Here is a 14,765-nt window from a genome sequence, read left to right as displayed (position 1 = left end):
AATGAAATTTTAACATAGATATGTTCCCAACTTCTGATATAGTAACAGCACAAACAAGCCATATAGGAGTAGAAACATTTTATTACAAGTTTCCCAATACAGGCTCAGTGATCGCTGGTTGAGACTCTTGTTACAAGAGGAAGAGAGGGCTTCATACTGCTTTACTAAGGAAGCACATCTTGCAATACATGCCCTTCAGTAATATTTTAGTGAGGTAGAGAATATTTCCCTCACCGCATAAAAAAAAAAAAAAAATAGAAAAGCACAGTGAAGAAGAGGTAATCCAAATTCCAAAGATTTTATTTATTCAAAAACCCCATGTATTTTATAAAGATATAGAACTTGTCACCAGCAATTATTCTGACTAGTAGACCAAAAGGTGTGCACAATGAATTCTTTCTGTATATATTCCCAGAATGCCAATTGACGGGAAGTTCTGTGATGCAACTGGAGATACTTCAGATTCTTAGGTGCCAATTGGTATAAAGGTCTTTGAAGGCGATCACCGTTCTAAGACTTGAGACACTGATTGGTAGAAAGATTTGAAAGGAAGGGGAAAACTCCAGATTCAGAAATGTTGATTAGCTGGAAAGTGCTAGGATCCTCCAAGGGTGGTGCCAGGAGGAAGCGAGTGTTACGTGCGGGCATTGCGCTCTGTCTCTGCCAGACACTCTCTTACCAGCGCCCGGGCATGAATAATGCCTGCAGAAAAAAAGTCATAAGACTAAGATATGCTGAATAATGGATTTCAAAGTAGCAACCCAACAGTATGGGACAGAATTTACAACTGTAGCACCTTCCACATAAAACATTTATACATACTTTATTAATTAAATTCAAGATCAATCAGAAAAATTGACATAGGGCAAAATGCAGATGTGTGGGTTTGAGTAACTCAGAAAATACAAAGGCAGGAAAAGTACTAACTGGCAGCAAGGCAATACACAACATTAGGAACTGTTGTACAGCTTTCTTGCAGAAACAGATCAACATTTCCCAACAACTAGGTTTATACCTACTGGGTATAGATTCTAATCTAGCAGGTTCTACGTGTTCCCATTGTGTTGCAACTATTTGCACTAGAGAGAACTGATTTGGCTGGAAATATTAAGAGTTCTGGCCTTAGGGTTAGGGAGAAGCTTCTTTCCATTCTTTCCTGGACAAGACTAGAACTTTAAACCAACTTTCTATAACAAACTCAAAGAAATGAATTGGAAAAATTAACTGGAAATTGCCATACCAGTCATCTATACTAATCCCCAGGTTAAGAACGAGTTCCATTCCCAAGGTCTGTCCTTAAGTCGAATTTGTATGTAAGCCAAAACAGTATTATTGTATATTATTGTATAAGTAGTATTGTGTAATTAACTTGAACCACTGTGTATTTAACTTGAATCATTGTGTATTTTACTCAAATTTTGCTACAATAGGCTCTGTTCTTAACTATGGGTCATCCTTAAATTTGGTGTTCTTAACCTGGGGACTACCTGTAACTTATTCTGCAGTATCAAATTTGAGAATCTCCAGAACTTCTGGGAAAGCCACCCACATGTATGTGAACTTACATGGAACTTGAGAAATTTACCTAGTCCTAGCCTCTGATAGGACAAATCTGAGTAACTGTACATGCACCCATATACTATGATGAAGGTATTTCCTACCTCGCTTCAGCCGTTCCATAGCACTCTTGCTACCTGCATATGTAGGTCGTATCTCTTTGCCCATCTCTTCAATTACAGAAAGCAAATCTGTATATGTGCTCTGGGAGCCTTGGGCACCTGGTGGCTTCATAGCCTGTAAGATCAACAGCAGAAAACAAAAACAAAGGGCACTTCTCCCATTATTTCCATCAATTGGTAAGACCCCACCTCAACCTTATGTGCTCACCTGCACGTAGCCCATCGATGGGGGCCCAAAATCGTTGAAGAGAGGTCGAAAGGGGGCAGACGCTCCAGGGACAGAACCAGATGGAGATGGGACACTGGTAGCTGAAAAATAAGTGATGGAACTGAGCTCTCTGTTATCTAAACTCTCGGTGCTCACGAATCTCTTATAAGAGGGTAGTGCTGTAATTCTGTTGCTTCCCATTGTGAAAACAGCTCAGACAATAGCAGAAGGACTTGCTTTGGAGTAAACTAAGAATTTTTTTAAATCTAGAATTAGATGTACAGTATAGGCATTCTGAACTGCTCATGAGGATTTGATTCTCAAATGACCAAACTTCTATTTAAGAATTCTATAATACAGTTGACATGCAAATGGAAGAGTTTTGTTGCAACTTGTCCGTAATCTAAAATAGGGGAAAGGGAATTGGGTGTGGCTATTATTGTATAGGACAATATACTATTAATCTTGGAAGTCTGTCACAGAAGCTTAATCATTCAGATGAAGGGTTGGTTTCTGGTATTCAAGACATCCATTTCAACTCTAGGATATGATGAACCAAATTCAGTTTTTCCGTGAGTTAAAAGAAAAATTTTGGATGCAGGACTTCTTCTTTAGTTACAAAAACATCACAAACAATTACACAATATATCTGAATATATTGGCCAACAACTTTGGGGCACTTATTTGCAAAGTTATTTTAATGAATGTATAAGAATGCATAAATTAGAATAATTTATTCAAAAGTTGAAAAGACTCAACCAAGCGTAGAGCCCAGAAAGGATTTTTATAACCAGCATCTAAAATTAAAATATAGTAATTTTATATGGAAGATCTTAAATATTCTCCCTAAAATAAGTAGTAGAAGTTAAAGTTGAAGTAACTTATGAGTTAAATTGTTTCTAAATTAAAATTTGATAAATTTGGAGCATATGGTCAAAATTACTCAAGTCTGAAAAAGGCTTTTGTTCTTAAATGTTTAATTTTTAATATTTTAATATTTTCACCATTAACACAACAGAAATGCTTTGAACTAGTACATGTACACATCTTGCCAAGCCAAGGCCAAAGTGCATTACAGCTTAGCAAATGTGTGGCTTACCTTCCTTTTAACCCCAGAAAGATAACATTAAAAAAAAAAAATTAGCAAATTCATTCATGCATATACAATTTTTAAAAGCTGCTTATATATGAATGCAGATTTTAGTTTATTCTGGCTCATTTTTACCAGTCTCTGAATGGAATAGTTGCTCATGCATGTTTAGTATCTTTGATTTCCTTGTTAGGATTGAAATAAATTTAATTTTAGGCTTTAGCCCATCATCCTCTCTCTTATTTTAGATTCTATTATACTGACACATTGTAATTTTGTCTTGACTAACAAAGCCAACTGTAACCTTACCTGGTACAGAAGGACTCAGCCACTCTAATTCATGTTCTCATTACCATCTGGCTGGACTACTGCAATGCACTTTACACAGGGCTGCCATCTTTTACCCCCTTTTTGTTATTTGTGTGGCTTTTTGCTAGGGAGTTTTCTCGTGTTATTGTTGTTTTAATCATACCTTTAATGTATTTACATTTTGTTAATACACTGTGCGAGCTACTGAGAGTTGCTAGATTGAGGCAAGGTAGAAGTTTAATAATAAATGATAAAATCTCTTGGAAATGTCAGCAAATTTTCTTTGAAAAATAGAACCAGAATAATGAAAATATATTCATAATGTGAACAGACAACTTCCCCTTGGCCTTTTTTGTCTTGACCACAGTAGCTTGTGGGTTTTGACTTAACTTCCGGCAGCCCAATATATAACATAAAGCAGAGTTTTATGGGGTTTTGGAGAGTTAGGGAGGGATACAAGGACTTGCTACCCTACCCTGATCTGAATTCAGCCATTATTCTTGGCTGTCACCTTCATCTTGCTTTTCTCATCCTAGCCATGTGAGCCTCACACTCTAAAAGTAGATCATAATTTCAGTATTTTATAAGTCACCCTGAGAATTATATTATAAAATGACACAGGCACACTGTTAAAAAGTAATAGTACCTATGTACACACATATGGTACTCATGCTACTTATTCCTAAATCACATTATGGTCTACTAAAACTATTCAACTCAGGACAAGTTTCTAAAAATAGAAAGCTTGAAAATACAGAGTCCTTAACTGAGAAAAGAAATGGGAGTTATTATGCCAATTATAAAGGGTATGTATTTAGACTTTGAACCATCTGGAATTAATTTGTGGAAGAAAGGGAGTATGAAAGCAACCCAGTTACTTTGATCTGAAGTGTCCAGGAGAATAACTACGTGAGGTTAGCCCCTACAGAGATTATGTAGAGCTTGCATATTTTTTCTGCCCCATTTCACTTAGTCATCTTTTTATTTGTGCAAGTGATTCACCTATGGCTACTACAAAGTGAAGCAAAATATTGCAGATGTTAGCTTACTAGATTCCTTTCATAGGAAATGGTCCTTTCAAAGTTATTATACAAGTCATGTGCCGTTTTCTTTTAACACTATCGAATAATGATGGAACCCATATACTTCTGATTAGCTTCAAGGCAATGTGTTTTATACCAAGAATGAGTGCCTAGCATTCTCAACCACTTACAAGGTTTTATGCAACCACAGCAGTACAGTGACATCACACATGCAATTAACTTCCCTGTACTGAGGAAAATATGAAATACTTTCAGAGAACTAGAAAGGGAAGGTTTTGTGAAGTAAAAGTCTGCTGGTTCTTTTCTTTGAAAACTAGTAGTGTTCTGCAGATATCTAATACGTGTGTGTAGGAAAGCCAGTTAATAACACTTTGCATGGGCTAGAATATATGAAGTTTAAATGATTGATCAAGCCCACCAGTATTACTCTGCCTGCCAATGATGGTCCCTGGTGAGGCAGAGAATGTTGTCAGTTTGCTATCTGAAATCTAACTGAATATATCATGGCCTGAAACCTGGATCTCCTTTATGCAAAACACATGCCTCATCACTGAGCTATACTTTTTCCTCTGTTGTGCATTAGCTTACACACATCTATTTGTGAGTAGGTCCAACAGCTATACAGTCAGGAAGTCAATCCCAATCTTTTTCAAACACATAAATACATTCATTCCATTACTTATCTCCAAACCCATATAATGGACTCAAGATTGCCAAAAGGAGCATAAGCACATGGAGGAAGGTGTCAGCACAGTTAATACCTCCAGGGATTTTCTGTATACAAAGAGCAGAGTTAGTAGTCTGTATACTAGAAAAAAAAGTAATTTCCATTCCTAAATATGGTAGCCAGATCCTAGGGAACACCCAGTCAGACTCTTCTAACACAAAAACTGACAGAAATGTAAGCCCCAGTATCCAGTTTCCATTCTTCAGGTATATGGAACTGCTTCTTCCTGGCCACTGCCACTTATACTATGTTCAAATTAGTTAGTAAAAGTTATAGGGAAAATTGTGAGTTGTCCTCCTTTGTGCTTATTTTTCAACTAAACTTTTGTCTATTGCTACTCTAACAAAACATGATCCACCTGATATTATGCAGCCCTACACCCTACACTGCTCAAACAGAAATCCTACTGAGTTTAATGGGGCTCACACTTAGCATAAACTAATTCTATGCAACTACACTGAATATAATCCAATACCTGTGTAAATATGCAGGCTGAGCCTTTCTTCTGTTTATTCACTCGATTTCCCCCTTTTAACCATCCAGAAGTTAAACTTTCCACTTTTCTGGGCCGGTTCATTTTTCTTTTTAACAGCAGCCCTTTCTTACCGTAAAAGAATCAGTGTGAGGGGATACCCACATTTATATTATTTGCCTTAGTTTCTTTTCCTTTTGTTTAAAGTATACATTCATTTCGCTGTTTCTTTCCATCTAACACAACCAGGCTTTCTCCCCTCTTCCCTTTTGTGATCGGCCGCCCCCGAGCCTCTGCCTTATCAAGCTGCTCTGGAAGGCCCAGGAAAAACCTGCCAGGAAAAGGGCGGAGGGGGGAGGTGAGGCAACCCTTCAGGGCCGGCCATTGACCCCAGGCGACTCTGCGGTGCAGCCTTCCGCCCGTTTGGCTTTCGCCCGGCCACTTCGCCCGGGCGCGGCAGGAGAGCGGGCGGGTGGGCGGGCAGGAGGGGGCTCTTACCGACCGGCGGGGCTCCGGGGGCGGGACTGGCGCTACTGCTGCTGGTGCCGGCGGCTCCTGAGCTGGTGGGGGCAGGCGCGATAGGCTTGTAGGACATCCCCGACTCCGCGCTCTCTAGTACTGGCTGGCCCGCGATTGGCGCGCTGCTCCGGCTTCAGCCGCGACTGTCGCTGCTCCGATTGGCGAGGAGGCTACAAAAAGCACACCCCTGGCTGGCAAACTCTTTTCCTTCGCCGGTCTTGATTGGTGGGAGGCGTCCTAAATCCCGCCTCCCAGTCGCCTGTGTGGGTCTTCCCCCTCCCGCCTCCACGCCTCTTCAGCTGCCTGTCCCGGCTTGGTTCCCCGGCAAGTGGGGGCTCTTTCTCGCGCCCGTGGAGGCGCGCGCGCTTCACCATTCAATCCCTCGAGCGAGAGGCCGTGTTTTCCTCGCTCTTTCGTGCACACGATTCTAGGCGACTTGACCCTGGGAGAGCGAGCACGCGCACCTTCTACCCCCTTCCGCTCCTCTTCCCCTCGCGCTCGGAGCGGAGTCCCGCGAGTGGCCGCCGCGGATTACGCCTTCATCTCGCGCCTACGTGTCTCGCTCCCTCCCCCTGTGACCTCACTGCGTACTATTACACCCGTCCTGTCCGTTTCCATAGCGACGAGAGGGCCCGAACGCTGGCCTACTTGACGTCCCTTCGTCCGGCTTTTGGAGTGAGAAGGAAGTTGTTGCGGTCTCGGTTGCCTCCTTACCCCTCGCCTCGGTGGCTGGGTGGGCGGGCTTCTACGTGTTTGGATTGTCCCCTTGAAGCGCTTTGAGGCTCCTAGAAGTTTTGAACATGCTTTTTTTCTGTGGGGGGAGGGGGACTAACTCTTCCCTCAACGTTGGACTCCTAGGTTTCCACGTGACCCGTTTCTGTTCTTTTATTTTTGTTTTTATATTTCCTATGCTAGAAATTGGCATTTCGATTCGAAGGAGGGTGAGAGGGTCATGGATCAGAGATCAAGGTTTCTCTTTGGACGCTTTATGGTACACTCTGTGGACATTTTGCAACACCTTCCTCCTGAGGGGAGCCTGGCCTCTTTGTCACTGACATTTCGCAAGTCTGTGAAAACAGTTTTATTTCGGTGGGCTTTCAAAGATAATGTTGACTGAGCTGCCCCTCTTTTCTTTGATATATATAGAAAGAGGAAACTTTGTGCTGAGGGTTGTGTTTTATTGTATGGGCTTTTATGGTTTTGTAGACTGGTAATAATGGGTGGTATAAAATATTAATAAAACAAAGTTCTTGGGCTTCATCTCAGGTGCAGAGTTCTTTAGTGATAATTCACAGATGTCTGTAGCAGGCTGCAATAATGTCAAAATCATGACATGTCATCACATAAATTACACAGATACAGTGGGGCAAAAAAGTATTTAGTCAGCCACCAATTGTGCAAGTTCTCCCACTTAAAAAGATGAGAGAGGCCTGTAATTTTCATCATAGGTATACCTCAACTATGAGAGACAAAATGGGGGAAAAAATCCAGAAAATCACATTGTCTGATTTTTAAAGAATTTATTTGCAAATCATGGTGGAAAATAAGTATTTGGTCAATATCAAAAGTTCATCTCAATACTTTGTTATATATCCTTTGTTGGCAATGACAGAGGTCAAACGTTTTCTGTAAGTCTTCACAAGGTTTTCACACACACTTGCTGGTATTTTGGCCCATTCCTCCATGCAGATCTCCTCTAGAGCAGTGATGTTTTGGGGCTGTCGCTGGGCAACACGGACTTTCAACTCCCTCCAAAGGTTTTCCATGGGGTTGAGATCTGGAGACTGGCTAGGCCACTCCAGGACCTTGAAATGCTTCTTACGAAGCCACTCCTTCATTGCCCGGGCGGTGTGTTTGGGATCATTGTCATGCTGAAAGACCCAGCCACGTTTCATCTTCAATGCCCTTGCTGATAGGAGGTGTTTACTCAAAATCTCACGATACATGGCCCCTTCATTATTTCCTTTACACGGATCAGTCATCCTGGTCCCTTTGCAGAAAAACAGCCCCAAAGCATGATGTTTCCACCCCCATGCTTCACAGTAGGTATGGTGTTCTTTGGATGCAACTCAGCATTCTCTCTCCTCCAAACACGACGAGTTGAGTTTAGACCAAAACATTCTATTTTGGTTTCATCTGACCATATGACATTCTCCCAATCCTCTTCTGGATCATCCAAATGCTCTCTAGCAAACTTCAGACGGGCCCGGACATGTACTGGCTTAAGCAGGGGGACACGTCTGGCACTGCAGGATTTGAGTCCCTGGCAGCATAGTGTGTTACTGATGGTAGCCTTTGTTACTTTGGTCCCAGCATTCTGCAGGTCATTCACTAGGTCCCCCCGTGTGGTTCTGGGATTTTTGCTCACCATTCTTGTGATCATTTTGACCCCACAGGGTGAGATCTTGTGTGGAGCCCCAGATCAAGGGAGATTATCAGTGGTCTTGTATGTCTTCCATTTTCTAATTATTGCTCCCACAGTTGATTTCTTCACACCAAGCTGCTTGCCTACTGCAGATTCAGTCTTCCCAGCCTGGTGCAGGTCTACAGTTTTGTTTCTGGTGTCCTTCAACAGCTCTTTGGTCTTGACCATAGTGAAGTTTGGAGTGTGACTGTTTGAGGTTGTGGACAGGTGTCTTTTATACTGATAACAAGGTCAAACAGGTGCCATTACTACAGGTAACGAGTGGTAAGGAGAAGCCTCTTAAAGAAGTAGTTACAGGTCTGTGAGAGCCAGACATCTTGCTTGTTTGTAGGTGATCAAATACTTATTTTCCACCATGATTTGCAAATAAATTCTTTAAAAATTAGACAATGTGATTTTCTGGATTTTTTCCCCCATTTTGTCTCTCATAGTTGAGGTATACCTATGATGAAAATTACAGGCCTCTCTCATCTTTTTAAGTGGGAGAACTTGCACAATTGGTGGCTGACTAAATACTTTTTTGCCCCACTGTATGTACTTATATCACGATACTTGATAGAAGTTCATAAGGTTCATTTGTCCCTTCCTCTGTGGATGAAAGTGAAGTAAGGTAAGATATTTTGCCAGCCTTCTCATCTGTATCATGATTTGATCATTCCATTGCTGTGGATAAAATATGAACAGAATAAATGGAAAGTGGGTGTGAAGAAGATGTAGAAGCTGCTTGGAACAGAGTGAAAAGAATTATGTTACAGAGTGCCACAGCACTATGGAGCTACACTAATGTCAAATATAAAAAAGGATGCTTGGAAGAATAAAAGAGGCTGTGGATGAAGGAAGAATGGATATAAGAGAATGACTGCTGCAAACCGTGAGAGAAAACATGGTATAATGTCTATAGGTAGAAAAAGATGTTTACAAAAATGTAATCAAAGAGCAAGAAACACTTAAAAGAGGCAAGAATGCAGATTCATTTTGATGGAAATAAAAAGTGGTTTTAAAAGTGAGTGAAAAAAGGCTAAACAAGGAGCCTTAGCAGAATGAATGGTTTAAAAGTGATGAAATTATTTGGGATGAAACTGTAATGAGGGGATGCTGGAAAGAGCATTTTAGAGATTTGTCTGAGAATTATAGTGATATATCTAAGAGTGCAATGGAAACTATAAATCTTGTATCCAAGAAAAAAGTGATGGAAGTCATAAAGTGAGAATGCTGAAAAATGATAAAGCTGGAGGTAGATGGTGTAACTGAAAAAACATTAAATGGTGCAATCTGCTTATGGAGTGGGTATGTGATTTGTTTAAGTAAGTGTGAAGACTGTCTGTGCCTGATGATTGGAAAAATGGCATTATTGTCCCCTTATACCAAGGGAAAGGAGGCTGAGTAATTGCAAAAAATACAATGGGATCAGTGTTCCTGGGAAGGTATTTGGCAGAATTCTGACTTAAAGGGTACAAGAGGTGACAAATGCAAAATTTAAGGTGTCCAGGAAATCAACACCACAAGAAGGCTAAAGCTACTTTTATTGAGATTGGCTTTTATAACAGAACCTTGCAAGTCTGATTGTGCTGTACCTCCTCCTCCTTAGTTCAGTGAATTAGAGAGGCATCTGCCTGAGCTGCTGTTTTGGACTTAAAAGATGGTTAAGCTCCTTTGGCCTAGGCAACAGCTCCTGCATATCTCCATCAAGGTTGCCTTCCTTGCTCTCTACAACAGCCTTGAATTATAGAATAGCTTGTGCACACATGGGGTTAATCAGTCAAGGATTGGCTTCTTTTTGTGGTAGCATCTTCCTTATCTCTGAAATGAAGTCCTTCTTCCCCAAACCTTCATTTTCCCTATCAGCAATGGAACTGTCCTGGGAGAGGGATAAAGCTGTCATATCCCAGAAGATTTTACGTACATACTAAGTGTCTCCAGCTCCACTACCATGGTTTCAAGAGAATGGACTTTTTCTCTGAAAGCATAACATTGTACCAGTTGTGGAAGAATGAATTGCCCTGAGCCAAAAAAAAAAAAAATGCTACATGCAAAAGCCAAGGTCAGATTTTTTCTCTCCTTGATTGTATGACTGTCAGATACACAGCTTAGGCACATAGGCAAAGAAAAGAAAAGAAAAGTCTAAACTCCTTAATTGCCTGCAAGCTGGCATGTAGGCTTTATAGGAATAAAGTGTAAAAAGCCAGAGCAGGTAGAGAGAAAGGGAGGTTTTCTTCTAGGTTTGAGATGCTGCTGGAGTGAGGCAGCCAGGCAGGATGTGGACTAGAGGAAGCAGCAATTGAGAGAATCAGGAACCAGACAATCCACAGCCAGAGAGAAGAAACTGGAAAGGAGCCTATGGCAGCTGAAGACTGAGGAGGAATCTACAAAGATGTGCCAAAAGGTACCAGAAGGCAGCCCTGGACTGTAGACAGTGGCAAAGCAAAAACCAGGTGGTTCAAGGGCTGAAAAAAGAGTGGAATGAGGAGAGAAAGTGGTATAATGATGGTCAGGCAAGGCAGGAAAGGTGGTCAAACTTCCTAAGCTTATGCTGTAGATAAATAAGTGTGGGAAAAGCCAAGAAGGTAACAGCTAAGTATATTAAATCAAAGTAGAAGAGCAGAGGTTTGAATGATTTAGTTAAGATAGTATACCTTTAGTTAGAATTCTGTTAGCATACATACTTATGTTGATGCTTGGTCAATATGTACATAAACACTACAGGTAGTCCTCACCAACTGCCTTGTTCAGTGACTATTAGAAGTTACAACAGCACTGAAAAAATAGGTTTGCGACTGGTCCTTGAACTTGTGGCTGTCACACAGTGTCCCTGTGGTCATGTGATTGCAATTTGGGCACTTTGCAACTGGCGTGCATTTATGATGGTTGCAGTGTAACGTCACATGATCACCATTTGTGATCTTCACATCTGGCTTCTGACAAAGTCAATAGGGAAGCCGGCAGGAAGTCACAAGTCATGGTCACATGATGTCACACTAAATGACCTGCCATGATTTGCTTAATGACCACAGCAGAACTGACATAAGTCTGACGAAGTGACGTAACATTTCACTTAATGACTCTTGCTTAGTAAGGGAATTGGCAGTCCCAATAAGATTAGGATAATGCCCTGTGAACTAGTAATTTTGAGTTTTGGACCAATAGTAGGATGCTAGCAGCATTTGGAAAGAGAAAAAAGTGGTGTATCAAGATTTGGTCCAATAGTTTACTGTTTTAATTGTTTCTATAACAATGGGAACTATACCTAATGACAGATTTTAAAATGGCTATGTTTGCTAAGCAAGGCATTCCCCCATCTTTTTGTTACTTTAGCTGATCTGTGTACCTGTTATGCTATTGCTTGTTTGCATTTACATTATTATTGCCATCTTCATCCTCACCTGCAGATCTGGGGCATTGTACTGGTTTATGGAAGAGCTATGGAGCTGAAGAGCTGTGGAGCTAACGAGGACGGCTTGCAGAGCCTGCAGTAGAATTCAACAGGAAGAAGAGATCGGGAAAAGAGGAAAGTGGCCAGAAAAGATGTGCACTTTAAAGAACTGTACTGTATGCTGAACTGTGGGAGGCAAACATGTCATCTTTTAATAGCTACTTATTGCAAAGGGTGTGTCTATTGCCCAAAGAGGGTGATTGACCACTTCTGACCGAGTAAGCAGAAACTGTGATAGGAATATAAGGCTGCCAGTTTCTAGAGAGTGAGCTTAATGAGTGAGTGAAGAGGACAGCAAGCAGAAGTTTGGAAAATTTACTAAATCTTCACTCCAAGTTAATAGAATCTAATTGTCTAATCTGAGAGCCTGAGAATGGAACAAGAAGAAATAAAAGATTTAACGTACAAGAAGCTGCGTTTGTGATGTGTTATGCTTGTGGCATGTTTGTCTTTCTATTCAAAAACAACCTGGCATATTTTTGTAACAAGAGCAGACTTCGTGCTTGAAGAAGAAATCAGAGTATTGGAGCAGCAAGTGTCTGTACTTTGGCTGAACAGAAAAGATCAAGAGTTACCCAATCAAAGGAGATGCTGGAATAGGAGCTGAAAGAGGAAGCAATCTCCTTAAGACAAGGAAGGAACAAGTTCATTGGAGAAAACCAAATCCTATGGGGATTGAAATTAAAAATCTGAAATAAGGATCTCAGATAAATACTTGTATGATGTAGAAGGAAGAAGGAATATTACCATAATATTCAATAAAAATGTTGAAGGATATTGACCTGAAAAGGCAAAAATATTAGCATATTAAATTCATGGCCTTCATTGACTGTTGCACTGTACATTAATGCTCAAAGTATGAGAAATAAATGAGTTTAAACTCTTAGTACAGGAAGGTAAATATGATTTATTAGGTATGAAAGAGAGTTGGTCGGATGCCTCTCGTGACTGGAATATAGTAACTGAAGGATGTAGTTTGTACAAAATGAACAGAAACAACAGAAAAGAATAAGGAATCAATCACATACGTTAAAAGTATCCACATCTGCACAGAAAGCCAATTAATGAACTTGGTATCATGGTAAAACTTCAGTTTAACGGATCTTTCAAGGGGAGGGGTTTCATTAAATCTGAATGCATGTAATTTGCATCAATTGTCTATCCACCCAACCAAGAAGATAATGTGGATAATGCTTTCCAAAAGCCAATTGCAAATCTTTCAAAAGGGACAAGAAGTAATAGTGTTAGGGAACAAATTCTGTTGAGCAAGGTCCTTCCAGAAAATTCCTGTTTTGTCTAACTGACAGCTTTCTCCTTCAGTCTCTGAAGAAAGGCACAAGAGCGTCAGCTATCCTTAATTTGATACTAACAAGTAGGGAAGACTTAGTCAAAGAAGACAAAGTAGGAACACTGAGAGAAAATGACTGTAATGCTGGAATTCTTGATTTTAAGAGACGCTAAAGGCGAATACAGAGCAGAATTTAAGCCTGACAATGACAGAAACATGATCAGGAAATACCTATTAATTTTTTCTATAAATCTCCAGAGCCAGATTAATTGTATGTATGATGCTGAACGAAGGTCAGGTTTAGCTGAACTTTTATATACTATCTTTGAGATTCTTGGGAGAGTGAAGTGTCAGATGACTAGAGAAGGCTATTATCTTCTGAAAGGGGGAAAAGGAGAAATCCAGGAATTGTAGACCAGTCATATTGATTCTAGAGCAGATCATAAACAGCTTTATCTGCAAGCACTTGAAAAAAACACAGTAATTACTCTATCTCGGCCAGGATTTATCAAGACAAATCTTACCAGACTAGCTTTAACTCATTCTTCAATCAAGTAACTTCCTTAATTTATTGTGGAAATAGTATGGACATAGCATTATTTCAGCAAGGCATTCAATAAAAGCACTGAACAACATTCTGATTAGCAAGCTAGAAAAATGTGGCCTGATGGCACAACAATTAAATGGATACATAACTGCCTCAAAAATTATATTCAAAAAGTGTTCATCAAAGGTTCTTCATCAAACTAGGTGAGGTATTGAGGGGGCAGGGCTAAGGTTTGGTCCTGGGCCTTTCAGTATTTTTATTAACTTCTATTAATAAAACTTGTAAATACAATTTGCAAAATAAATTTTATTAATGACTTGCATGTGTAGGTTGAAGAAATGCTTATTGAATTAACAGATGACACAACTGGGATAATGCTAAAGGAAGTAAAATTCAGAATAAACTTGTTAGGTTAGAGAAATGGGCCGAGAATGAAATTTAACAGAGACAAATGCAAAATTCTTCACTTCAAAAACAAAATATACAATTATAGAATAGAAAATAACTGGCTTGTTTATAGTACTTGTGAAACAATTCTTGGAACAGTAATTGATTAGAAGCTGAATGTGAACCATCAGTTCGTCTGGGTATAAAAAGGCAAATGCAGTTTAGGCTGCATAACAGAAATATAGCTAATAGGAAGGAATAGTTCCCCTTGTCTGCATTCCACTTGAAGGTTTCAGACAAAGTAAAAAAGGTTCAGAGAAGAGCAGCAGAGGTGATCAGAAGACTAGAAATGACATCAGAAGAACAGGAACTGAAAGAATAGGAATGCTTAGACTTCAAAATAAAAGCTGAGAGGGGACATAATAGACTCTTCAAATGTGACATTGCTAGTTCATATTCAGTTTGTAATCAATAGTTGTTACATACAGAAAAATTCAAGACTTGTTTTCTATTGTTCCAGGGTATAGGTTATGGAAAATGAATTTCAATTACAGGAAAGCAGATTCTGATTGTTAGAAAAAGAAATGTAACGGGAAGAACAGTTTGACAATGCAGTCAGTTACTTTTCTTTGCTCAGTGTG

General features: G+C 40.0%; 1 protein-coding gene and 1 long non-coding RNA gene across 4 annotated transcripts; one reads left to right on the top strand and one right to left on the bottom strand.

The window, feature by feature from the left end:
• Positions 1-220: 220 nt before the first annotated feature.
• Positions 221-6,457, bottom strand: CDK2AP2 (cyclin dependent kinase 2 associated protein 2). Of its 3 annotated transcripts, none has more exons than XM_088146231.1 (4): positions 6,027-6,457; positions 1,888-1,988; positions 1,662-1,794; positions 221-702 (listed from the first exon to the last, which is right to left on the bottom strand). In XM_088146231.1, exons 1-4 carry the CDS (start codon positions 6,121-6,123, stop codon positions 635-637), a joined length of 399 nt encoding a protein of 132 aa, XP_088002357.1. In that variant the 5' UTR covers positions 6,124-6,457; the 3' UTR covers positions 221-634. The 3 variants fall into 3 exon arrangements, with proteins under 3 accessions (XP_088002357.1, XP_025030473.1, XP_007440758.2); XM_025174705.2 differs by lacking the exon at positions 6,027-6,457 and adding an exon at positions 5,694-5,985; XM_007440696.4 differs by lacking the exon at positions 6,027-6,457 and adding an exon at positions 5,532-5,670.
• A 77-nt stretch (positions 6,458-6,534) lies between these two features.
• Positions 6,535-13,963, top strand: LOC148215015 (uncharacterized). Its single transcript, XR_015797144.1, has 3 exons — positions 6,535-7,136; positions 10,318-10,513; positions 11,859-13,963. It is a non-coding gene; the product is annotated as an uncharacterized LOC148215015 (long non-coding RNA).
• Positions 13,964-14,765: the final 802 nt, after the last annotated feature.

Source organism: Python bivittatus, unplaced genomic scaffold (assembly GCF_059951505.1).
Source record: "Python bivittatus isolate LINGU-HERP-01145 unplaced genomic scaffold, Pbiv_v1 ctg000480_np1212, whole genome shotgun sequence".
NCBI classification, from domain to species: Eukaryota; Metazoa; Chordata; class Lepidosauria; order Squamata; family Pythonidae; genus Python; species Python bivittatus.
This window is presented reverse-complemented; position numbering and strand designations above follow the sequence as displayed.